Genomic DNA, 25,227 nt, shown 5'->3' on the forward strand with positions numbered 1-25,227 from the left:
GCTCTACAAACACCTGTCGAAAAAGAATGAAAAACTTTAAAAAATGACTAATGTAAACAATGAAAAAACTTAATAACAACTAGAAAAAAAAATGAGGGAAAAGTCACAAATCATACCTAGAGTCGGAGAGAATGGTTGATTTCTCCTCTACTTATAAAGAATAAATTTAAAAGGAGTCCTATTTTTATTCTCGCTATAATCAAGGTAAATTAGTAAAATAAAAAAAATAGTAAAGATTACTTTCTCATAGTGATTAAACTTTCTCAACCTTTTTAGATAAGAATTAAATTACTCTCTAAAGTAATGATCTTATCACCCCAGTGATTTAACATTACTGTTACCTAAGATTCTTAATTACTACCAAACAAGATGATGCAATTGCTAAATGTAGATCACTGTGATTTTTGAACTTATCACCCCATACCAACCACACACTAAGAGAGTGCTTGGTACGGGGTGAGTAGTCTAAAAGTCATAGTAATCTGTGCACCCGATAACATCAATTTATTTGATAGCAATTTAGAAAACCTATGTGGGTAGTGATCTTATTACCCCAGCAATATACGATTAGTAGTGATTTATAATATTACACCAACTATGATAATTTAAAATCATTGGTAATTAAATCAACCTAGTGATCTTATCATCATGATGATTAGATGGTGATAAGATCATCTTAATAATTTTAAAAACGATATCAAACACTATCTAATAATGTTAATTGTTGAAGTAGATTGATACCTAAAATTAAAAGTTTGGGCCATGTTACATTTTTTTCTTTAAATTCAAATCACTTTAAACACTTTTTTAAACCTAAAGAGTTAAATATGACATTAATCCAAATAAGAAAAGTGAGGAATTCAAATAGTTTTTTATTTTTTAAAATTAGAGGGATTCAAATATGTTAGACCTCAATCCTGTTTAATAATTCTGAGGTACGACAACTATTAGGGTATAAATATGGTTACTGGTTTTTTATATTAAATTTTTTATTTAATTTTGACAATAAGAAAGGTTAAAAAGTGTTTGTAGGCATATTTATAGAGAGAATTTGTAATTAATTATTATTTGTTGTTAAATTTAGTGAGAATAATGCATTAAATAAAAAATATTTTCTTGAATATAACTTAACTAACTTTAATAATTGCCTGTAAAAATCCGTTAATCAAAAATTTTTTTATTACTTATTTCAAAGTTTGCACGAGAAGCAAGAAATCTTCATGCCCAAATGCTAACTAACTATAAATATTTTTTTCCAACCGTCAATTGTAAGATGCCAGCTTTTGGACAGGAATGCTATAGGAAATTTCTTAATTCTTCCTTTTTCTCGAGGAACAAAAAATAAAAAGGAAATAAATGATGCCTTAAATTTTGCAATTTTCCATGCAAAACCTTAAAAAAATAAAAATAAAAATTCAATTTTGTCCTTTAGTTCTTCTAGAGCGTCCATGTGCCGTTTTCAATATACTAAACACCACATTAGCTCACTTGTTTCGGCTTCACCGACCACTTAGTTTTTATAATCTCACCGTCCACTCCAATTACCAACAAAGTAACAATAACAAAACCAAGTGACAGAATAATTGGAAAAAAATAGGTGATAGAAAATGTAAATAAATAAAAAGTTTATAATAAAAAAATTATATTTAATGTATTATAAGTGTTTAAATGCTATATACTATTAATGAATTATACAAATTTTAAAGTCTTAAAGATGAAACACATTTAATGTTAAAAATATATTTAAAATTAATTTTTTAATTGTGTAATTCACTAACAATATACAACATTATATAATGTGGCATCAAATATGAATCCCTACAAAGAAATTCTTAAAAAATATCCCCTCCCTTTATAAATCACAAATCCCATGTATATCTCATCGGACAAACACACCTTACAGGCCAAACTCCAAAAATATTTTGCACTTATTGTACCCTGAATCCTAAAGAATGGCCCTGGAAGCTGTTCAAGCAACCTCTAGAACTACAATTGAGCCAATTTCAAGTCCCAGGATTTCTTTCTCTGCTGATTTCCTTGATGAAAACAACTTCATTTCCATCAACCCACTGTCTCAAAATGAAGGGAAAGAGCGAGAGAAGGATCAGAAGGAGAAAGATAAGGCAAGAGTTGCAGAATTTGAGTTCCGTTCAAGCAATGTGAGCAGCCATGCCATGTTGACCGCGGATGAGCTTTTCTTTGAAGGAAAGCTGCTACCTTTTTGGCAAATGCAGCATTCTGAAAAGCTCAACAAAATCAGCCTTAAAACAAAAGATTCTGAAGAAGAAGAGGAAGAAGAAGTTATAAACAAGGAAGAGAGTAGGGTAAATTGTTTTGTCGATGATGACCCATCTCCAAGGCCACCAAAATGTACTGTATTGTGGAAAGAGTTGCTGAGGCTGAAGAAGCAACGCCAACACGCTTCTTCTTTATCACCATCATCTTCTTCCTCTTCAACATCATCTTCTTCAAGCTCACTGGCTGACATAGTTACAGCGGAAGAAACTGGAAAAGAAGGGTCTGGGAATAAGCATGTGAAGAGGATAAAGAAAGGGTTGGAAAGAACAAGATCAGCAAGCATTAGAATAAGGCCAATGATAAATGTGCCTATGTGCACACAAGTGAAAAGCAGTGCATTGCCTCCTTTGTTTCCCCTTAAGAAAGGAAGATTAGAGTGGTGAAGGAAACAGAATCATAGTTGACACTGATCTGAAATTTAGGCTTGTTCAATATGTTCATTTGTTTTTAATTTCATTTTCAAAATTTTCTGTTCTTATGTTTAGATAAATCTTGATTATGATGATGGAAGTCGGATGTATTACAATGTAAATGTCGACTGGTATTTATTGGTTATATTATCAACAAAAATAACTTTGTAAATTTTTTTTTTTTTGGTAAAAAGGAGAAAAGAGATTGCAAATACTTGCGTTTAAAATTGAACCTTACTGGATACCGTCTGGTAAAAGTAAAGAGTGTATGAACTAAAACTCCAAGTTCAAATAACTTCATAATTTACTACTATTTTTTTACCAGCTTGAAATTTCATTTGGTCAGGCTATAATCGATTAGCAGCAAGAAAGTGAGCAGTCATACCACATGCAAAGATGCAGAGTTTTATGAATTTTCAGGGTCCCACTCTGAAAGATCAACCGAAGAAGTCTTGAATTGCTTTTGGAAAAGAAGAAAGATCTGAAAAAGTAAAATGCGTCTGATTCCCGATTTATAAATTTGAAAGATGCTTTGTTTCACTGCATCTGAGGATATCCATCACAATTTCAAAACTTTTAATTTGTTTTGCTGCCATCTGCAATGAAGAATTGATGGATTTCAGAAGTATCTAAGTATCTTGGTGTAAAAGCAAATGAACCTTCACTATCTATGCTGATACGTAGATAACATTTTTAAATTTTAAAACACTAGACAGGACTCTTCTTGCCAACAAAAATAGATCTTTGATGGTAATTCGAGTAAATGAAGTTGAGTCCTTTTTCCCCTATTTTATCTTTTGAATTAGTAAAATGGTGTTTTTTATTACCCCCACAAACAGCTTGGGTTGATTCAAAGTAAATCTGAAGTTTAATTCGTTTAGTTTATACAAACATTAATAAGAGATAATATTCAATAGATTTGAATTTCATATCTCAACATCTTCTGTAACCCATTCTTCAATTCTTAAGATCCAGCCTCTTTGTAAGAATTAAAAAAAAAAAAAAAAAAACAGTGGATTCAAGGTAAAGTAAACAAATACATATTCTGTATCTTTTTTTTTTTTTTTTTTTTGTCTGGAATACATATTCTAGATTCATAAAAATTGGAATGAAATCAACAGACTGGATGTTCCAACTAGCACTTTGGAACTTGTGTATTAAAACTTTAAAATCAAAGAGAAAACAATGCTGAAACTCCCAACAAAATTTTCAAACCATCATGTTACCAATTTGATCTGCAATAAATATTGACACATAATTGAGTGAAATTGAGTATGTTGACCATTCCAGTCGTGTGTAGTTACATCTGGATGCATATACAATCTACTTAAGAAGGTGGTGGAGACAAAAACTGGCTTCCAAATCTCTTAAAACAAATAGAAGGTTTAGCTTAAGTTGACAGTTTATAATTTCAAAAAAATGAAAGCCGGAAGTTTGTAACTTAAGAATGACATGACTGGTGTATATTTATACTTACCTAAAATCCAAGTTAAGAACATAAATCATGTACAAGGCAAATTATTCGTGTTTAATTTAGATAAAATTCGAATTCATATTGGTGAAATGAATTTAAATTAGAGCAACTTGATTTATCGAGCGAACTAAGTTTAATTATCTTAATACTCAACTTAAATAACTCAAAAGCTTAATCGAATTTTTATATTTTAATGTATATTTTTATTATTTTAATTAAAAAAACTATTATTTATCCTTATATACATATATATATATATATATATATATCAATTTGAAGTTAAATTCAAATATAAATAATCGAATTTGAGTCCAATATGATAATCAAACTTATTGTTTATTTAATAAACAAGTCTAATTAAACAAGTTCGAATAACTTAATTTTTATTTCGAATCAAACTCAAGCTTAATAATTAAAATTCGATCGAGTTTAAATCGAGTTTCAAACAGTAAATTTTGAATCGAATTCGAACTCAAATTTTTTGTTATATTGACTCAACTTTGCTTGATTATACCCCTAATCTTGATGTTCCAACAAGACTATCACATATGCACCCAATCAGTTCGTTGTTTTGTAAGTATCTAAAAAACACAAAAAACTAAAAAATTCAAAACTTATCTAAGTTGATTCACCTAATTATATGTGACATTTAATAATTTTATATTTTAATATTTATAATTTTTTTATTTACGAATTTCAACCTATTTTATTAAAAAGATCTGAGGTACAGAGAATCAGAAAACATCAAATAAGTTTACCTAGCTAGTAGAGACATGTTTCAGCTTTCGTTTTTGCGTAGTGATATTGACAAGTGTATTCGAATCAGAAAACATCAAATAAGTTTACCATAGTTCCACTGAAATGGTTTTAAAATCTCAAATTCAGTGAAAAGAGGTAGGGTAAATTTGAACCACTACTAACAAGAAACAATTGTGATTTAACAAAGGAAGCGTGAGTGAATAATAATAATAATAAAAAAAAAGAAACAGTGCAGATCTGAACTTCGTACTGGATACAACCACAAATGTTAAGCAAACAAATGAAGGACGGCAAACTTTATGAAATAATAATAGCTGTTCCCTCCAATATATAGGACGGATCACGTGTCAATCCTACAGAACTCATGCAAGTTATGGCTCTATGAACAAGAATATCACTCAGGTCATGTCATACTCTATTCAATATAGGTAAGAAACCATGTGAAGTAGACCAATAACAATAAGCTCAGGGGTCAGCTACAGGAGAAGTTCATCAGAAAGGATGATAAGACACAATCTATTAAGTCCAAAAATTCCTACCACTTTCATCTTCTAACATTTTATGATGCAATCTAAAAATTACACAGGGCAAGAGCAGTGTCAATTTGATAAATTTACACCACTGACACATCTAGTCTCAAACATATATATACAAACAAATTTTTTTTAATCCAAAAATTTCATATTAGTTGAATCTAACAGTATAATTAAAAATTCAAATTTTAATTTAATTGATTTATATAATTATTTTTAATATGTAACACTCATAAATTTAAAATTCAAATTCTAAGTAATACTTATAACATTTTCCTCTATTCTAAACTACAGTCTCTTTATAAAAAGAGCCTGTAAAAGTTTAGACTATATTTCTCGATAGGAATTTAATTGTTTTATTACTCATTTTTCCTGGATAAAGTTTTGTTATAATGATAAAGTACACAGGCAAGATTCGAATATTATCAGCTTAATTTCACCTCTCTAATTTCAGGAAATGAATTTACACACCATTCTTTTTTCATTCCATATGAGACATAAAAATCAATTATTTTTAGCCAATATTTACAATAAGACTAGTTCTTTTCATTTCCCAAAATATTGAACTAAATTCTAAAAATGATTAATTAATTTGAAGTGGGAACACAATTCTTTGTAAGCAGCTTTTAGGTTTGTTAAATGCTAAAAATCAAAGATATCACGATCTGAAACTTCAATCCAATCATTCCAGTAAAAATTAGCGCTCAAGGAACTCAAGGTTTCAATGCTACAGGAAACTGAAAGCACCTTATTATCTGTACGTTTGTGAAGAAAAAAAGAAATGAAACTCAATCTAATTAAATGAGAAGATGATGAAAAATCAGTAAGCTAACAACAACAAAAAAGGACACATTGATTTGGATAAGATGGATATCCCTAAAAAATAGGCCAAGATCAAATATCATCTTCATTCTTCACTCAAATGGAGTGTCGTCTCCACCACTGATTACTTTTTACTATTAGCATCCAGCTATGATAAGTCGCTGGGACCAGAAGCAATCTACAGATAATTGCCTTAAGAATCCCTTGCATCTAGTCCTTTACTGCTACGATGCTATCATTTTTTTTAATAGCATCATTCTCTGTACTCTCCTTACACTTAGCAAGCCTTAAATCAGGCAACCCAGCTATGATAAGTTGCTGGGACCAGAAGCAATCTACAGATAATTGCCTCAAGAATCCCTTGCATCTAGTCCTTTACTGCTACAATGCTATCATTTTTTTTAATAGCATCATTCTCTGTACTCTCCTTACACTTAGCAAGCCTTAAATCAGGCAACCATACTTTTTGGACCAAGGAAGAGCAAAAAGAAAGAAAGCATTTCCTACAACTTTTCAAGAATAAGTTAGTAAAGTAACAAAAATGGTCCCGTGTTAAGTTCCTAATTAATCAATTGAATCAAGATTGTTCAATATCGGGAGGTATTCATTTAACAAAAAAATTCAATCCAAGACTTTGAATGTAAAAGTTTTCTCGGATTTCAATAGTGGCTTAGTTTAATTCAAACGGATGATCTTCTTGTACAGGGTTTGAACCCAAACAGAAAATTAACTGGGTATTGGCTAATGGCTTAAAGGATAGCAACAACTCTAAAACAGTTTTTGCAATGACGCAATGTCTAAAAAATAGAAATCTACAGATCTTTTAGCTCTTAGCAAAGGTAAATGCAATCTTTACAATTCTTACTATAACCAGACTAAAGCAGGGGCATGTTTGCTTCATAAGATAGATGCTTTAAAAAATGTGCGGCACCAAACACGTGGCACACATATGATTATCAATATGCTATTTACATGATTAGCTTCGCAGAAGCACCAAGTACCAGTGGCAATGCTTGATAAGTAGGAAGTTTCGTGCTGTAATTTTATCACTTCTTGTTCTCTTAGCATCTATATATCAAAATAAGTCATATATGAACCAAATTGACATTAAACTTAATCAATTACTTTTCCACTTGATTATTTATGTACTAGCCTGGACCTGGACTAGAAAGTCAAACTTAAATAAGAATAACAAACTAGTTGTGATTCTTTTCTTTCTTTTTTCCAAGAGTGGCACACAGATTTTGATCTAACTCTCCTCATTTTAAGGAAATTCTGATCTTATTCTGTTGATTAAGTCAACTCATGTATATGGAATATTGTTCTTCATCTGCTATAGCACTCCATTGCTGGTAATGTTTGTTATGCCTTATACCTAGAGAGAATGACATGTATGCATCTAAATGAGGGCAAGGCCGAAATATGTACACGACTATACAAGAGATTATGTAAATAGCAATGGTTATCCACTATGTAATAGTTCATGATGGGGACATAACTTCTTCATTATTAATAAGGAAGATGACCAGAATTCCTGAAACACAATCAGTTGATAAGGAGGGCCTCTATAGTCCAAGACCTTTTGAAAGACAACAAAGGCCTCGATAAATTGATAAACATGACCTCCTAAAATTCTCAAGTACTTCTTTTTCTGCTTATTATTCTTCTTCAAAATTATAACAACAACTAAAAGGGTGTCAAAAACCTCATGGCTGAATGATATAAAAGCGAATGGTTATGAGTGACACAAACATACAGAATCTTAAGGAGATAGAGGATATCAGTCTATTAAAAACTAGAACTAGATGATTACAACACATCTAAAACATACAAGTGCTAAAATATAATGTTAAGTTTGGGATAATGAGACGAATGACCCCTGAACTATAGTGAAATGTTAATGTGATACCTGAACTTAAAAAATCTCTAATGTGGTACTTGAAATATGAATTTATTAACTAATGTGGTATTTGGGGTTGTTTATCCACTACGTGTCATCATTTGGGAGTTGTTTATCCACCACTTGTCATCATTTGGAGTTAACCACATTAGAGGTGAGTACCATATTAGTTAACATATTTATAGTTTAAATACCACGTTAGAATTTTTAAAGTTCAAATACCTTATTGAACATTTCATTATAGTTCAGGGGCCAATCATAACATTAACCCATTAAGTTTTTCAAGTAAAAAATTGTAAAATATAAATAGAATGTGAATTAATTTACCATCTATCCTAATTACAAATAATTATTAATGAGTTAGTCACACTTGGTTTTAAATAATTAAAACTTGATCAAAACAAATTCATTACAGGAAAACTGTATTTTAGAGGTAAGAACCATCAAGAACAGACTTTTGGGCATGGTGGAGGTGATATACTGCCTGCAACTTGATGACAAATGCCAAGAAGTATAAAGATGTGCAGAAGTTGGCATAGACATAATGGGTTACAGAAAGTAATAAGGATGAAAATGCTGGATACTGAGAGAATGACTTACAGTTCGCACATGCTTCCAATGTCTCCAAGTGATGAGGGAATATCTCCAATGAGATGAATGTCTTGCAAATGCCTTTAACAAAAAGAAAAGCATATTAGATTTAGTTTTCATAAAAAGCTATAAGACAATTCTATGTCAATGCCCATGTACCTTTGTACAAACCATTTAGGCTGCCAAATGAATCAAAGAGCAAAAAGCACAAGGTCCATACTAGTCAGGTTCCTCCTGTAAACAAACGAAAATAAAGTTAAGCTGTTTGAGCAACAGTAAATGATACATAGACGGCAAATAACTGCATCTTAACCAACTCACAAAGCAACCACCTCAGAGCATGTAACTCCAGTCCATGAGTAATTAAGGGGCAGGCAAGGATCACCATTCCATTAATGTGGAAGGCTCCGCAAACTGTTTAAATAAACACTAAGAAGAATGAATAATTAAACAGTAATAACTATTATTAGTTTATAGTACATGGATGTAAAGGTACATAAGATAATAATGCAAGTATCTACCTCCATTTTGACCTGAATATTCATTCTCAATCAAGAAGGATGCAGTAAAACCAGCAACAAACAATCATGGAAAATCAGTTTGAGTGTTCTCCATAGAAACAGATTCAATTTGATTTACAGGAGGTAGAAATCATTAGCAACCATACCTTCCCTTGTATGAGTTCTTCCTCCGAGGTGATGCACATCAAAACTCTCCCCTGCATTGGTCAAAGGACTAATATTTGAATTGGCACTAGTTCTCAAAGTTATCCTTGTAGGACCATCAAGAGGCCACCTGGTTGCAAAGATGGTAGCTTCTTCTGAAGTCACATTCAAATTGCCATAATACCTTACGTCATTTATGTGTATGTCAAGCACCCTTGAGCTTGATAGCATTTAGTAACTATTTTCTGCAAAATATAGAGCAACGTAATAAGTCGAGTTTGGAAATGACAAAGGGAGCCAACTCAACTTCAGGGGTCCCAGTTAGACTGTTGAAAGTGCTCTTTCAAATACTTTTGAAGGGGGTATATTCCAGAACCCAGAAAGAGGTGGTGTCTTATTGCTAGCTACAACAGAAACATTTTCTTCATATGGCTCACAACATCGATGGATTTGGTCATCAGGGTCGTACAAAAAACATTCATATTCAGCAAAATCAGAGAAAGCATCTGCAACAAACAACTTCAGCTTCAAAATTAAAAAAAATTTCAAAGTGAGAACTTCAACTTCAAAATATGACTCACTTTCTTTCACAAAAATAGTAAAGATTGGAATGACAAAGGGAGCCAACTCAACTTCAGGGGTCCCAGTTAGACTGTTGAAAGTGCTCTTTCAAATACTTTTGAAGGGGGTATATTCCAGAACCCAGAAAGAGGTGGTGTCTTATTGCTAGCTACAACAGAAACATTTTCTTCATATGGCTCACAACATCGATGGATTTGGTCATCAGGGTCGTACAAAAAACATTCATATTCAGCAAAATCAGAGAAAGCATCTGCAACAAACAACTTCAGCTTCAAAATTAAAAAAAATTTCAAAGTGAGAACTTCAACTTCAAAATATGACTCACTTTCTTTCACAAAAATAGTAAAGATTGGAATGTAACATCTGAGTTTCTAATCCGAAAAAAAAAATCTGAGCCATTTGGTTATGGTTTAACTGCTTCTGCTACTTGCTTTTTCTTATGAAAAATAAAAGGCAAAAGCACATATTTACTTTTAAATTTTAAAACAGAATAAAATTGTTTCAAATAATAAATCAATGATTTCATTATATATATAACAAGTATGTTAGAATTGATATTACATGTTAAATATTTATTCATTCTTATTCAATTATAACAACTATGCTTTTGTTTTATAGAGTGCAAAACCATTAACAAGCATATAACAGTAGAATTGCATAATTCACAATTTCCTGCAAAAATTCCCAATAAACGACAAAAAAAAAAAAGCTAAAAATAGAAAAAAAAAATAACTTCATAAAACTTCCACTTACCTTATAAATGGATCCATTGTGTCCAAAACTGTGCCTAGCAACCAAACTCAAGGCATGAGAACCAAAGTTCGTAGTATTATAAAGCGAATCCCCCAAAATCAGCATTCCCAAACTCGAAATAAACAGGTCGTAGACCGTATACGCATTCCGAGCAATACAAAAACTCCTTCGCAATACGACGACAAGCCCTTTTGATAACCCTCCATCGTATTCACCACGTTCCAAAAAGTGCCGTCCACTATCTGATCGAGAACGGGAGGCGAAGGGAAATTCAAGCCGTTGACTCCGCCGTAATAATAGTAAGTTGTCCTGATTAGGTATCTTCCGCCGCCGTAGAAACGTGCCACGTAGCAGAACTAGCGGCGAGATTGTTTTGGAGAGGGAACGATCGGACGGTGGAGAGAGTTGGGACGACGCCGGGTACCGTTAGGTTTTTGAATGTTCCAGTGGGGATGAAATCGTGGTCGGGAAGCCATTCTCGTCCGTCGATCACGGGTTTGCCGGTTGCACTGCAATCAATTAAATATCCTATAAAAAAATAAAAAGAAGAAGTTTCCATTAGAAATGGAAGAGGGTTAGAATACCTTTGGGGGATTGTTGGGAGAGGCAAAGGGAGGAAAGGAATACGAGGAGGGGGGATTACTGACATTAAAGAGTGAAGGATTTGCCCCAGAAGGACTGAAGATGTTTTTCTACTGTTGTTCGGGTTTTGAATTGATGGCAGTTGATTGAGTCGTGTAAGAAAGAAATAGGAGTGAGTGGGGTGGGGGAAGGTAATGAGGTGGAGTGGAGTTTGAAGATCGGAAATTCATTATTATTTTAGGTGGGAATACTTAGCGAACATGTCAGAGATGTCACAACGGTTTGTTTCTATTAATATATTTTATTATAAATTTTTAATAACTATTCTTTTAAAAATCCAACAATCCAATTCGGTTTTTTTTTAATCAAATTTTTATTGTTTTATTTCTATTATTTTATTATGATTTATATATTTGAATAAATTTTATTATATTTTAATAAATTAAAACTTTATAAATTAATACTGAAAAATAAAATAAATTCAACGTTAAAAAAATTTTTTTTAACAAAATATCTTTTTCGAACTAATTAATTTCTAAAAATTAATATTATTAAATTTATATTGAGTCCAAAATTAAAAATTCACTTTAAAAATAATAATTAAATTTTTATTTAAATTTAAATAAATAATTTTAAAGATAGTTTTAATTTGAGAAATATATAAATATAAAAAAAATTGTTGTTTATATTTTTTTAATTTTATAAAAAAATTGTTAATGTTGAAATTTTGTATTTTTTATATAAACATTAAGATCAAATTTTTAAAACAAATTTTTTAAAATATTTTTCAAATCACATATCACTTTAAAAAATATATTATTTATTTAATACCAAAAATAATAAAATTTAAAAATATATACTAAAAAAATTCATGTTCAAAATCTTAATAAATTTATTTAATTGAATATTTATCATTTCAAAATAAAAATTAATTCAAAACTTACAATACAAACAAACACTTATTCAACGAAATAAAGCTGTAATTTATAATGTGGTTATACGTTTTTGGCCCTTGTAGAGACTGGCAAAACATTCAATCAGCCAAACCAAAAAAAAAAAAAAATCAGAGATTCGTGCTTTCACATTTCAATATATGCATTCAATAGAACAAACAGTGTCTGAAAATATTTAAGTAGCTAAATCAAAAATGTAAAGGAACACTTTTCTAAGTTGTGTAACAGTTAAAAAATCATTAAAAGGATAATGTTTTTTAGCTATCTAATTACAATGAAACTATACCAAACAATAGTTTAATATCCCTTTTAAAATATACTTCACTCTGATAAAGAATCTTGTAAGATCATGTAATTTGGAAGTAAATTTGTCTACATACTAACAAAACATAAACCAAAGAAAGCATTAAGTTCATATTCAGCTATTCAATGGAGATATTTAATTAAAAATGTGTAATGCTTGATTCATTAAGGTGGGAGCTCCGGGAATCAAAATTCAAACAAATTTAAAACCATGAACAAAGCAGCTTTTGTGTAATAAAGGAAGGCAGTAGGACAATTTATTTATAAAAAAAAGGGAAGTGAAGGTAAAAACTTATATAAAAACAGCTTTCTAAATTAATTGCTTAAACCGAATTACACTATTTCAACAATGAAATTCTTTTAAAAAACAACACCGTATCGAAAATTAAACTCAATTTAAGTATAGAATGTAATCATTCTGAACGATATCCACAAAGTTTTTAATTTGAAAGTTATATTCATAAGAAATTTCCTGCTTTTTCCTTTCAAGTTGAAAGGAAACGATTGTATAAACAATTTTTAAAATTGCTTGTTAAACTTAAAACCAAGTTGCTTGCATAATAAATTCAACAAGTGAACAACAAATAAGTAGAAAAAGTTGTTGCATATATATCTGTAATTGAAGATGAATGTTTCAGTCCATTGGCAAAGAAAGCGCATAGAATTCTTTTAAATCCTAAGATTAAAAAAAGAATTGGTAAACTTTAAACAGAAATTGCTTTCATGTAAAATTTGACGAATAGTTATCAAATAAATTGAAAGATTTGTTTAATATATGGCTATAATTGCAGGCGTATGTTTCAATCTTTTCGCAAGCCGCATAAAACCTTGCTCACTATCCTTGTGTTGAAGGTGTTTTTGGTGGTCTTAGCTGGAAGAAAAAAGGTATGATAAGGGGGAATGACAGTTGTAATCTGCAGTCAGAAAGCATGATCAAGGGGCATAGAGTTGTTTTTTCGGGACACACTTTGACGCTTTAGTCTATGTGGTACCTAAGGTAAGAGTAAGAAGCAAGGTAGATGAAAATGGTGAAGTTTGTGGCGGAAGTTTCAATAATGAGAGAACCAAGGAAGTGAGATCTTGGTTCTGTTCTTTTAATGTTACCTTGTGTCTCTGGTTCTGTTCTCCTTTTATCTTTTGTGTGAAACAGAATATCATGATTTAATTAAAATAATTAATAATTGAAAGAATGTTAGTGTGAAATTCAATAAAAATTTAAAAATTTATAAAAAAAAATTATATTTAATAATTTTAAATATGTATAAATTATATTTAATAATTTTAAGATTGTATTTAATGATATCGAACAAATTAGTGATCTATTAGTCAATTTCACTTTACTGTCTTGACAAGTTATTGATGGGACCTCAGGGGAGTTCTTCCCTTGATAGGTGGCGAGCCTTCTCCTTCAAGTAGTTGACATGGTTGTTTGGAAATGCTTCACTCGACCTGAAGACTTTGATGCATTGATAGGTTGTAAGTGTTTTTGTCTTAGCAGCATTTAAAAAAATCTTTTAAACCGTAATGACTAAGAGTAAGAGAAGAGGAGTCGGAAGAGACCGCTTTTCATGCGTCTTTTGTTTTATAAATATGCCACGTGTTAATAATATAGGCAATGTAGACCAAAATAAATGTATTGCTAGATAAGATATATTGACACATTTTTTGGTGTCACGAGTCATTAAGGCTAAGCAAATAAATTGAAAAAATCGAAAATCAAATCAAATCCAATGCATTTGGACTAATTGGGTCTGATTTTTTTATATAAATAAATTTAATTTCATGTTGTAAAATAAATACTTGAAGTATGCAATTTTGATATCGAATTTCAATGTAAAAAATCGTATAAATTCAAATCGAATCACGTGTAATATTAATGGTTGAATAGTATATAATAATATAAAAAAAAATTGCCTTGAAAATTTCAAAACGCTGCACTTACAATCTTTTAAACCATTACTTAACGGTAACTTTTGATTCAATCACATGAATGGAATTTTCCAAAGCATAAAAGTTTTTAAATGCATACCTCTTTTAGTTAAAAATTAGATGCATGCCCGTGTTTTGCAGCGAGAAGAAAAATGTTACATTCTTTTTATTTCAAAAACATTATATCAATAAATACAAAATAATATAAAATAAAATATAAATCAGATAAATATGTACATATATGTATATGTAAAATAATAATCTGATTATAATAAATATACAAAATAATATCAACATTGACACATAAGCATCAATAAATTAATTAAGGTTATTCAAAATTATTGACTCAAAGTAAATTAAAACTATCCTTTAATAAATCCTATATACTTACAAGTTACATAAAGATGCATGAAGAATCTATTGTTATTTGAAACCAGTCAAAAGTTAAAATAAATTATAAGATTTTGAATCTTACCTTAAATTAAAGTAAACTTCAAATAAAAATTCTTATTGACAAATGATGTAATGCTTACCATATAAGTAAATGTAAATCAAAATATATGCATTTAATTATTTCAGTACTTTCAAAAAACAATCATTGTATAAAAAATATTTAGACTAATGTATTTAAAAGATAAATAGAAAAGCAATTAACTTTGCAAGCTCACTTATCAGAATTTGAAGTAATGGCAAACAAATACCTGTACCTATGAAAGAAAAAGCAAAAACATATTAGGATACTAAGTTGAATCGAGAAGCAAACAATTAAGAAATTGTACACCTCACTAATCTTAAAACCGATGTACCTAGCTAGTTATAGAACACTATCTATCACAGATAATAGTTAAAATAACTGATAAAATTGTAACTCACTTTTGACATTGATAATTTGCTTTAGCAAAAGCTTATGCACTTGTAAATTCAAACATCAATGATAAGTTTGAGAAACTAAAGATAACATAATCAATTATTATTATAGTATCAAGAACTAAAAATAATAAAGGAAGAAAGAATAAAGGAGTTACACCAAAAAAACAATGCACCATATGGACACAAAATGATATGTAAGTATGCTTATGTGGCTTATGTGGCTAGAAAATTTGAAAAAAATTTAATCAATAAAAAAAATTAACATGAAACATTTAATTTCCCCTAAATCCAAAAAAAAAAAAGACTAAAACCCTAAACTAGGACCACATCACAAAATCCAAACACACAGTCCAACATGCATGTAAAGATTGACCAAAAGGAAATGTTGTACCCAAATAAAAAAGATATACGAAAGTGAAGTGCTGTGCCTACATAAACTCCTAATGAATAAAAAAGTATTTGAAATAAAAAAAAATTCACCATTTCCAACACTACTATAAACCAAAACTAGAGAATAAAAAAATCAACATACTTTAAAAAAAATTTTAACCCCTAATCAATTCTCACTTTTCTCCACAAAATCGAATTCAAATACTTTATATATCTCCTTCTACCAATTGAATCTCCTCGTACCAGCTGATGCCCTTGACTTGTCTTATTCCAGTGAAGAAACCCAATACTTTGATTAGATAATGTAATCGAATCTAACCTAAAACATTTCAATTTAACGTCTTTTCCATCACTTTCTTATTTGATTCTCTAAAGAACAATTCAAATTGTCATACAAATAGAAAAACAATTTGGGGGGTCGAATTGGGGTTTTTTTTATAGTTTTGAGTTTTGGCTTTTTTTTGTATCGATTTAGCGTTATTTTACTTAGGTTTAGAGTTAAATATTTTCTAACCACATAAGCCACACAAGCCACATAAGTATGCTTACATGTCATTTTGTGTCTACATGGAACATGGTTATTGGCTAAAATATCCATTTCAACATCAAGACTAATGGAGTTAACTCTTGGATCAAATTGACACATGATTTCATAGTTTAGGTACCTATTTAGCAATTTTTTTAGTTTAGGTACCAAATCTAACAAACCACTATAGTTCAAGGGCCATTTAGGACATTATCCCTTAATTTTATATATAACACAAAATTATGATATTGAACTTTTACATTGTTAGCTCAAATGTGTAAGACAATCCAAGAAGGGTGAATTGAATTACTAAAAATTTTAAAATTAATGCAAACCTAAGTATATTGAAACTGTATGTGCATGTAAGATAATTAAAATAAGCAATAAAAGTGTAGGGGAACAAAATCGAACACAACATATATAGAGGTTCAGCTCTTCTTTAATAAGGTGTCTATGTCTTTCTTTAGCTTTCTTACCCAAACTTCAAATCCATTGTAAAAAAATTTCTTATACAAATTACAATCTCTATCTTATCAAAGTCAAGATAGCAACCTCTACCCTTTATATGATCTTACCTCGATCTTTACTACAAAGCTCTCAATAAGATACCTCACATTTTACTCATTAATCCTCCTTAAATGACAAAGGATTTTATAAACCAAATGAAACCTTTAATAGAAGGATGTTTGTTAGGTTTAAGTACAAATATGAAAAGATGATACAATAGGAATTTGAGTGTGAATAATACAAGAATGAGTTTAATACTTTGAATGCTCTAAAAATGAATAATCTTAACTTTTGATGATTTTGAAGTGTAATCTCTTATTTTTTAACGTGTTTAAGGTTTCCTTTTAAGTGGGATTTTGATTTTTAACCATTGTAGCATATTGAAATTGAAAAATAATTGTTATTTCCTTTAATTTTTATCTTTACTCGAATTTCCTACATGAAAGGATCAATCCACTATTCTAAAAGATCAATTCAAATCTTTTAAATTAAAAAATATAACCATTAAAAAGAAGAGGATCGAAATCGAGCTTTGAATTGATCTTGCTAGTTGAAAGATCGATCCTTATGATTAAAAAAAAAAAAGAAGAGCATTCTGTAATTGAAGGGATCGATCCTGCTATTTTAAAGATCGATATCTTTTTATAGAAGATCGATTCTCATGCTTGAAAATAAAGGAAGAAAATTCTAGAAGTTTAGAGATTGATCCTCATCATGAGGGATCGATCCCTTTTTCCCAAATTTGAATATTTTAACTTTTTTGACAAGAAAAGAGTTGATTTTTCTAAAAAAATATTTTTACCAATAATATTAATTTAAGGGTATGAATTTTTTAGGAAACTGGAAATCCAATAATATTTGTAATTTTAAAGAAATTTAATCAAAAGTAATTTTAAGGAAAAATTACTAAATGATATAATTTGAAAAATCATTAAATTTAACTTAATGTTTTGGTATATCAAAACTTATATCAATTCGAAGCTAACAATCTCTCCATTTTTTATATGAAAAAATTTGCTTTGAAGAACTCCATTTAATTATTTGAAGATTTTGAAAATTATTTTGAAAGCACTCCCCCTAAATATAAGCAAATTTTTTAAGTTAAACTATAAGTGTAGTTTCTTTATTATAATTATGCCCAAGCAAAAGTAATCCAATTAAAAACATATATTCAAGCACAATAAACAAGAGTGTTTCCTTATGATTTTACAAGTCTTATGGCAATTGGCACAAACTATAAGTGCAGCAAAAACATACCAAAACATACATGAAACACATAGAACACAAAGTATCCAATAAACATTCCAAATATCAAGCTTATTAGCAATGAAGCACAATAGAGACAAAGAAGTTCAAAGACATAAAATAAGAACATAATATCATAATAGCCTCGATGTTCAAGCATATAAGTCAATACTAATTCATGTCATACATAAGATAAAAATAAAGTATTTCATAACATAACGGATGTTCAAACTAATAATAAGGATTATAAAAGCATTAAAGTAGTGTCAAATACATGATAAACCATGGAATCTCAAATGTATGAAACTTAAGGAAGTTGAAAGGAACTTGGATCATGATGAAAGAAGACAAGGTGGACAGTGTAGGTAAGATGGAAAGCACTCCTTGAAAGAATCTTAAGTTTGATGGATAATTTGGATTTCATCAAACACAGCTTCACTTCATGCATCGAGAGAGTCAAAGCATTTCTTGAACTTGTCAAAAGAAGTCTTAACATAAATCGAAGGCTATCATCTATTTCAAGAGCAACTTTAATGCACTTTTAGTGTTAAACAGTTATGAAGATAAGGCTCCAATATCCAATAGAGCAATATATCCCTCATTGGGAATAAAACCTTCATGTTCGGCTTCATTTTCCTCATTTTGAACTTTTTCTTGGCCTGATCGAGGAGGTGCCATCTTTTATTTTCTAATCCAAGTGCCATCATCATTTGAAATATAACCCATCTTATGAATCATTTTAAAAACAATGATAAATCTTTGGGGGTGAGTAACTACGGGATCACAGCTAGTGTTAATTTTAATTTGTTTAAAGAAAAAGCTAAAAACCATCTTGAAAACTAAAGTGTTCTCTTTCTCTTGAATTATTTAAATCATATCATTGAAAATGAAATGAATAAGGTGGGCCTTTATGGTTCTTGATTATATGTAACCATCAATTGTCAAGGGTGTATATTGTGGAGTATTTTGTGCCAAAAGGGCAAAAGACATAGGTAACGATGATGTGGAGTAACCTATCATGCAAGCTTAATAAACAGCTTGATTATTATACACTTTTTCATTAGGAAAGACATATACTTCCTCATTTGTTTCACCTTTTTTTATGAGGCCTAGAACTTGCCTGAGCCAATTTTGAATGACTTTTAATTCTCAACCGATCAAGAAAGTCTTAATTTGTCAACATATAATCCATTTCCATATTGATCATCCTCTACGCATGTAGCATTGCTATATAATGCCTTAACTAAGCTCCCATGGATCAATAACCTAAGACTTAAAAATTGAACCCAACCAAGTTCTTAAAAAATGATAAATATTGGTAATTAATCTTTCAAAAGAATGGAAGGTTGATGATTCTACCATACTTTACATGATCACTTGCAAAATTGTCATCGAAACACTTGCAATTGATTGAATCTTTAAAATACCAGTCGAACAAATGTGCGTTTAATAAGGGGGTACCGGTGGAATATAAGTTTTAAATAGTTTTTTTTTTCGTTTAGAGTGAGTGTTTTTAAAGGATAAGGCATGGACACCTATTGTATTTTTAAATTTGTGAGCTTTTTAGATTCAAATTGAGAGAAAATGAGCTACTAGAACAAGCTGAAAACAAAATTCTAATAAGGCTGTTAAAGCTTGGTATGTGTAGGAGATTGGTGTATATATAGGGTGGTGCGTACATGGGCTGCTGTGCACAAGAGATTGACATGGGCCAAAGGTTGGTGTATGCAAAGAGAAAGTTATGGTGAAGTGCTAATAGGGGTTTGGTTTAGGCTAGTCTATGATTGAACCAACAATATGGTGGAAAGTGAGGTGTTTCAGCAAACAGTTGGTGTACAAGTGTATGGTAGTGACTAAAATAGGGAGAGTGAGGAATTTTGTCTAACAGATGGTGGGTGCTAGACTGGTAAAATGGTTTTGGACAAGGACAGCTAAAGAATGATAGTCTGTATGAGGGGTTTGGTTTGTAGGTTGGCATAAAAACAAATTAAACGTAAATGAGGTGAAGGTAGTGAAAATTGGTGATGGTTTGGTATGTGGGAAATTTCCTTGAACAGGTGGTGTGTAGACTATGTGGGTAATTAGTTTTGAAGATATGCAATGTGAACAACTTAAGTGGTGTCTAAGTTCATGGTAATATGGATAATAGAAGGATTATGGATTTTCTTGTTGAAGGTGGACCATAACTCGATGAAGCAAAGATTAATCATGATTGTTAGAATTAAAATGAGATTGAGAGGTTTAAACATAGATATGCTATTGGATGAAATGATAGTTGGGGTAGGGGAGAGTCAGTGATCTTGGAGCAAAAGAACCAAAGACAGGTAAGGTGTCACAAATTGCACGTTTCTTACACTAAAACCATGCGATCATGCAATATCAAGACTACTTATAGTCGAGGACAACCTTTCATAAGTACATTCTCTCATGGATAACCCACTGTAGTTCAAAAATCTCCCACATGATAGCCTTATTCGGCTTGACCTCATACGATTAGTCATAGCATTCCTAAACTCATCAAGGGAGGGACCCAACTCCCATCACAAAATCATCCTATAAGTTTCAAGAAATCATTGAGCACTATTTCAGTACCCACAGGCACCATGTTCTCAAGCACCGATCTTTCAAAATTTTGCATAAGGACATATAACCCCAAGTCCCATAAGGTAAAAACCCTCTAGCATGGTGAGAATCCAACACCATGCTCACATGTACCATTCAAAGCTCTAGTGTCTAAAACCCTATAGCACAACACAAATGCTAGTTACAAGCCAACTCGAAACCATATCAAGCTTCTTTCATTCCCACGAATCTTATATCTTAAGGCCTCAACCCTTAGCCTTAGTTTAGGCTCCCCACACACATGATGGACACCCAACATCATATTCATACCTCATCAGGTTATTCAAGTGGGTTGTCCCAACTAAAACTCACTACCACATGTGTTATTAAAAAGCTACAGGGGTCTAATAGCTTGCCTAGCTTCTAGCCCACTCATCATTTAGGTTTATGGGTGCCCTTCCTACACAAACACCCACGTATAATCCTTGGTTACTCATGATCCAGCTTGAGAAAGGGAAACTAAGGGGCATAGCAAAAGCTATCATCTAACACCATAGTTTAACACAAAGGGGTAATATGAGGCTTGTCAGCCCCAACCGTCCTCGGGTTTACCATTGTCATAACGTTTAGATCCGAGGATCTATCGCTAGACATTGACTTAAGAAGTAGTCACCAATCTTTTTTATCTAGGTGCGATTGGCCACCTAAAGAATCTATCCTTTCAAGGAACACCTAAGTTTAAAGGTCCCTAAAAGAATAGGTCAGAGTCTACTAACTAGAACAGGGTTCGGTTACATGTGAGGAAGGTTATAGCACCCTCACAACACCCATCAAAAGATGGTACCAGCTTAATTTTATGTTATCCAATAAGCCTTAAAAATTTACCAAGTAATTAATTATTAGAAATTATTCTCAATTGACTCTAATACTTTTAACAAAAAATTGAAAAAATTTCCTCACCTCAAGAGTATGCAAGAAAACTACTGTTTCACTTACAGAGACTCCATCGTCGGATTATTTAACATTAAAAAAATTCAAAAAAATAAAAAAATGATTGCTTTTGTACAGAAAAAATTGATACTTTCAACTTTTTCTCAAAATATTTTTTAGAAATTTTAATTTCGAGGAAAATTGATACTTTCAACTTTTCCTCAAAAATCTTTTTTTGGAAACTTATTTTTAAGAAAAATTAATACTTTCAATTTTTTTCCAAAAATATATATTTTTAGAAAGCTTATTTTCAAGAAAAATTGATACTTTCAACTTTTCCTCAAAAATATTTTTTTTTAATTTTATTTAAAGAAAATAAATAAATAAAATAAAAATAAAAATAAAGAAATAAAATAAAATAAAAAGTATTAAACAATTTTAATCTAATCAATAAATAATAATAATAATAAATAAATAAATAAATAACCTGGAAACGGCTCGACTTAGCGGCTCGGCTAGGCTTGAGGAAGAAAAATGGCTCGGGGCATCGGCTCGGCTCGAGAAATGACTCAGAGACGCGGGTCGCATGTGGGTAGAAAGCGGGTTGACGCTTGGGTCAGGTCGGATCTTGGCAAAATGCGCGGATCCTGTAGGTTTATTAACGCTAAAACGACGTCGTTTTCACTGGTATAAAAGGTTAATCCCTTTATTTTTTAACAGACCGAGCTTTTATTTTCTCTCTCTTCTCTTATTTTTCTCTGTCTTCTCTTTAAACCACAAAGAACTCTAGTTGAATTCTCATCGGATTCTAAAAATTTTCATTGAAATCTGGGTTTTTTGTCAGAAGTTCGTCGAAAAACTGATCGATTTTTGAAAATAGTCGTCGAAAACTGAAAAGTTGGCTGAAAAATTCAAACATGGCCGAAAAATTTAAACTTTGTCAAAAAATTCAACCGAAATCTGTAAATTTTCCAAAAATTTTCAGAAAAATTCATAAAAAAATCCTTCAAAAATTCCCACCAATTCCCAGAGCTGTTCTAACACACCAAAACTTTTTTTAGCTTCTATTTCTTCTCTATGTACTCTTTCTCAGCTAGTGTCTCCCTTGTTTTCTGTGTATTGGGCCTTTGATTCATGGATCTATTTATAGGAATTGATCAGAAGAGTTTCTGATCAATTTCAACTCCTCTTTGGATTGGGATTCAATCATTGAATCCAATATAGACTCTGATTGAATCCCTATTCACGGGAGGATTCCCCAAAAATATTCCAATCTCAGTTGAAAAAAAAATATAAATCAAATAAAAATATTAATAGATAATTAAAAAAATAATCAGATAAATCAAAATATTAACAGATAAATAAAAATAAATAATAGATAAATTATAATATATAAATAGATAAATAATAATAAATACATATATATAATATATAAATAGATAAATAATAAATATATATAAATATTAACAGATAAAAAAAATAATAAATATATATTAATAAATAGTAATAATAAATAAATACATAATAAATACATAAGATACAAAATAAAATAAAAATAAAAATAAAAATAATAAAATATAAAATACAAAATAAAAAATAAAATGGGCTTACCCATTTGGACCAGGCCCAATTGATCTGAGCCTGGACCAAATTGGGTGTCTACAACTGGCCCTCTTTGCACATTTTCTGTTAAACAGAAATTACGCAAAGATATAGACACACATTCAAGACTAAACTCGATCTTTTTTTTCATTTTTTTGTGTTAAAGATTTGATCAAAACTCTTCTAAGCAGAGGCTCAACGATTTTGAAAAACATAAACAATGCTCTTCTAATCAAAGGTTCAACAACTTTGAAAATAAATAAGGCTCCTCTAATCAGAGGCTCAACGACTTTGAAAAACATAAACAATGCTCCTCTAATCAGAGGCTCAACGACTTTAAAAATAAATAAAGCTCCTCTAATCAGAGGCTCAATGACTTTTGAAAAGTAAATGGCTTCTCTAATCAAAGGTTCAACAACCTTTGAAAAGTAAATGGCTCCTTAAATAAAAGGCTCAACAACTTTGAAAATAACTAAAGCTCCTCTAAGCAGAGGCTAAACGATTTTTGAAAAGTGAATGGCTCCTCTAAACAGAGGCATCACAATTTTGGAAAGTAAATTGCTCCTTGACAATCATGTCCAAAGGAGTTAAAAATCGTGTTTGAAAGAATTTCAGGGGGTTATGCCCAAAGGTCTTACAAATCAACCCTAATACTGAGAGACATCCTATTTCAAGTATTAAAAACTTACCTGATAAACTTTTTCTCATATTTGAAAATGTCTTCACATCTGTCTTCTCTATGTGGGATGTTGGAATACCCCTGCCTCTTGAATTTATGCACTATACTTTCTTAAATGTAGTATATGCTATGCAATGTATGTGAAATTCGCTAATTAACTCCTATTCAATTGTGATACTCAAGTTTCTCAAGCTCTTTTCTTGGGCATCGAACCCTTTAATTCTTCAAAGATCAAGTTACGCTATTCTTTCAAGATCGAGCCAGTGTAGCTTCCAATCATCTCTTCCACTCACATTCTTCCTGTAAAAAAATCTCTTTTCAAATTCATTGTCTTTATCAAGAACTGAACATCTCAATTCTACCTTTATCACTCTTGACTTCTTCAATGTAATGTAAAAATCTTTCATGCCATTATTAATTTATCAATCATTATTTCAAACTCAAAAAGTAAGAATGTATTTGCATATTTCTTTCATTGTAGAGTATTAAGAAGAAAAGAATATGAATGGTTGAGAAACTATCAACAGAAGAGGCACACAAAGAGTGAAATAAAAAGTTTTTTATTAGCAAAATATTGGCAAACTTTGGCCAAAGAAGAATTACAAGAATAAGTATGAGGGACAAAACCCAAAAAAATGAACAATCGGACAATCATGATACACATCTCAAGGTTTTTTAAAAACTCAACCATCCGATGTACTTAACAACTTAGAGCTCCTCCGAATTTGCTAGCCTATATGCCAATGGATAAATTTGATGCTGTATTCTCCTTATCTAAGTTACCTTTTCAGGTTTTCAACTTAGATAAACCTCCTATGACTTAAACCACCATTTTAGGGTTTTCGTCTTGAGTCCTCCTTTTTCATTCATTTTATTATTTTTTTTTACATTTTTTCATTTTTTTCAAGCATAGTATTTCTTCAGAATTTATAGGATGGGATAAATCATTTCCATCCATCTCAGTCAGTATCAGCGCTTCACCTGAGAAAGCCCATTTTACCACATACGGTCTTTCTCAATTTGGAGTCTATGTTCCTCTATTATCGTGCTAGATTGAAAGGATTCTTTTCAAGACCAACTCTCCTTCTCGAAAGTAGCGAGGTTGAATCTTTTTGTCATGAGCCCTTATCATTCTTCTTTGATATAGCTGACTATGGCACAGTGCAGTCAATCTCTTTTCCTCTATGAAATTTAACTGTTCATAGCATTTTCGAATCCATTCAACTTCTTCCAACTCAACTTTTTTTAGAACTTTCAAGGATGGATCTCCACTTTCACTGGTAGTACAGCTTCCATCCCATAAACCAAAGAAAACGGGGTTGCCTCAGTAGAGGTACGCACTGATGTTCAATATGCATGCAG

At 30.8% G+C, this 25,227-nt stretch overlaps 2 protein-coding genes and 1 pseudogene across 6 annotated transcripts; 1 reads left to right on the forward strand and 2 right to left on the reverse strand.

Moving 5' to 3' along the window:
• The first annotated feature begins 1,811 nt into the window (after nt 1-1,811).
• On the forward strand, nt 1,812-2,854 carry LOC111279364 (uncharacterized). The gene has a single exon (XM_022866366.2). The coding sequence runs from the start codon at nt 1,953-1,955 to the stop codon at nt 2,679-2,681; it is 729 nt and encodes a 242-aa protein (XP_022722101.2). The 5' UTR covers nt 1,812-1,952; the 3' UTR covers nt 2,682-2,854.
• Nucleotides 2,855-3,893: 1,039 nt separating this feature from the next.
• LOC111279973 (uncharacterized) lies at nt 3,894-9,937 on the reverse strand. 4 transcript variants are annotated; one of them, XM_089756568.1, is made up of 6 exons: nt 9,804-9,937; nt 9,455-9,697; nt 9,120-9,201; nt 8,947-9,021; nt 8,797-8,868; nt 8,500-8,686 (listed from the first exon to the last, which is right to left on the reverse strand). In XM_089756568.1, the coding sequence occupies exons 2-4, from the start codon at nt 9,681-9,683 to the stop codon at nt 8,979-8,981; spliced, it is 354 nt and encodes a 117-aa protein (XP_089612694.1). In that variant the 5' UTR covers nt 9,684-9,697; nt 9,804-9,937; the 3' UTR covers nt 8,500-8,686; nt 8,797-8,868; nt 8,947-8,978. The 4 variants fall into 4 exon arrangements, 2 of the variants coding, with proteins under 2 accessions (XP_089612695.1, XP_089612694.1); XM_089756569.1 differs by lacking the exon at nt 8,500-8,686 and adding an exon at nt 3,894-3,943 and having other exon boundaries at nt 9,455-9,827; XR_016334787.1 differs by lacking the exons at nt 9,455-9,697; nt 9,804-9,937 and adding an exon at nt 9,309-9,441.
• Nucleotides 9,842-11,561, reverse strand: LOC149510876 (uncharacterized; annotated as a pseudogene). Its single transcript, XR_016334785.1, has 4 exons — nt 11,372-11,561; nt 10,788-11,296; nt 10,086-10,303; nt 9,842-9,958 (listed from the first exon to the last, which is right to left on the reverse strand). The product of XR_016334785.1 is annotated as an uncharacterized LOC149510876 (transcript).
• Nucleotides 11,562-25,227: the final 13,666 nt, after the last annotated feature.

Source organism: Durio zibethinus, chromosome 27 (genome assembly GCF_047325235.1).
Source record: "Durio zibethinus cultivar Kanyao isolate XHJ-2024 chromosome 27, ASM4732523v1, whole genome shotgun sequence".
In the NCBI taxonomy this organism is placed as follows: Eukaryota; Viridiplantae; Streptophyta; class Magnoliopsida; order Malvales; family Malvaceae; genus Durio; species Durio zibethinus.

What these genes read in the sequence shown, in the direction of transcription:
- LOC111279973 (XM_089756569.1), bottom strand. Translation starts at nt 9,683, where the DNA reads ATGCTATCAAGCTCAAGGGTGCTTGACATACACATAAATGACGTAAGG. An exon ending in AAGAACTCATACAAGGGAAG is followed by an intron (nt 9,202 to 9,454) that starts GTATGGTTGCTA and finishes TTATTTAAACAG; the next exon opens with TTTGCGGAGCCTTCCACATT. An exon ending in CTGGAGTTACATGCTCTGAG is followed by an intron (nt 9,022 to 9,119) that starts GTGGTTGCTTTG and finishes GTTTGTTTACAG; the next exon opens with GAGGAACCTGACTAGTATGG.
- LOC111279364 (XM_022866366.2), top strand. Translation starts at nt 1,953, where the DNA reads ATGGCCCTGGAAGCTGTTCAAGCAACCTCTAGAACTACAATTGAGCCA.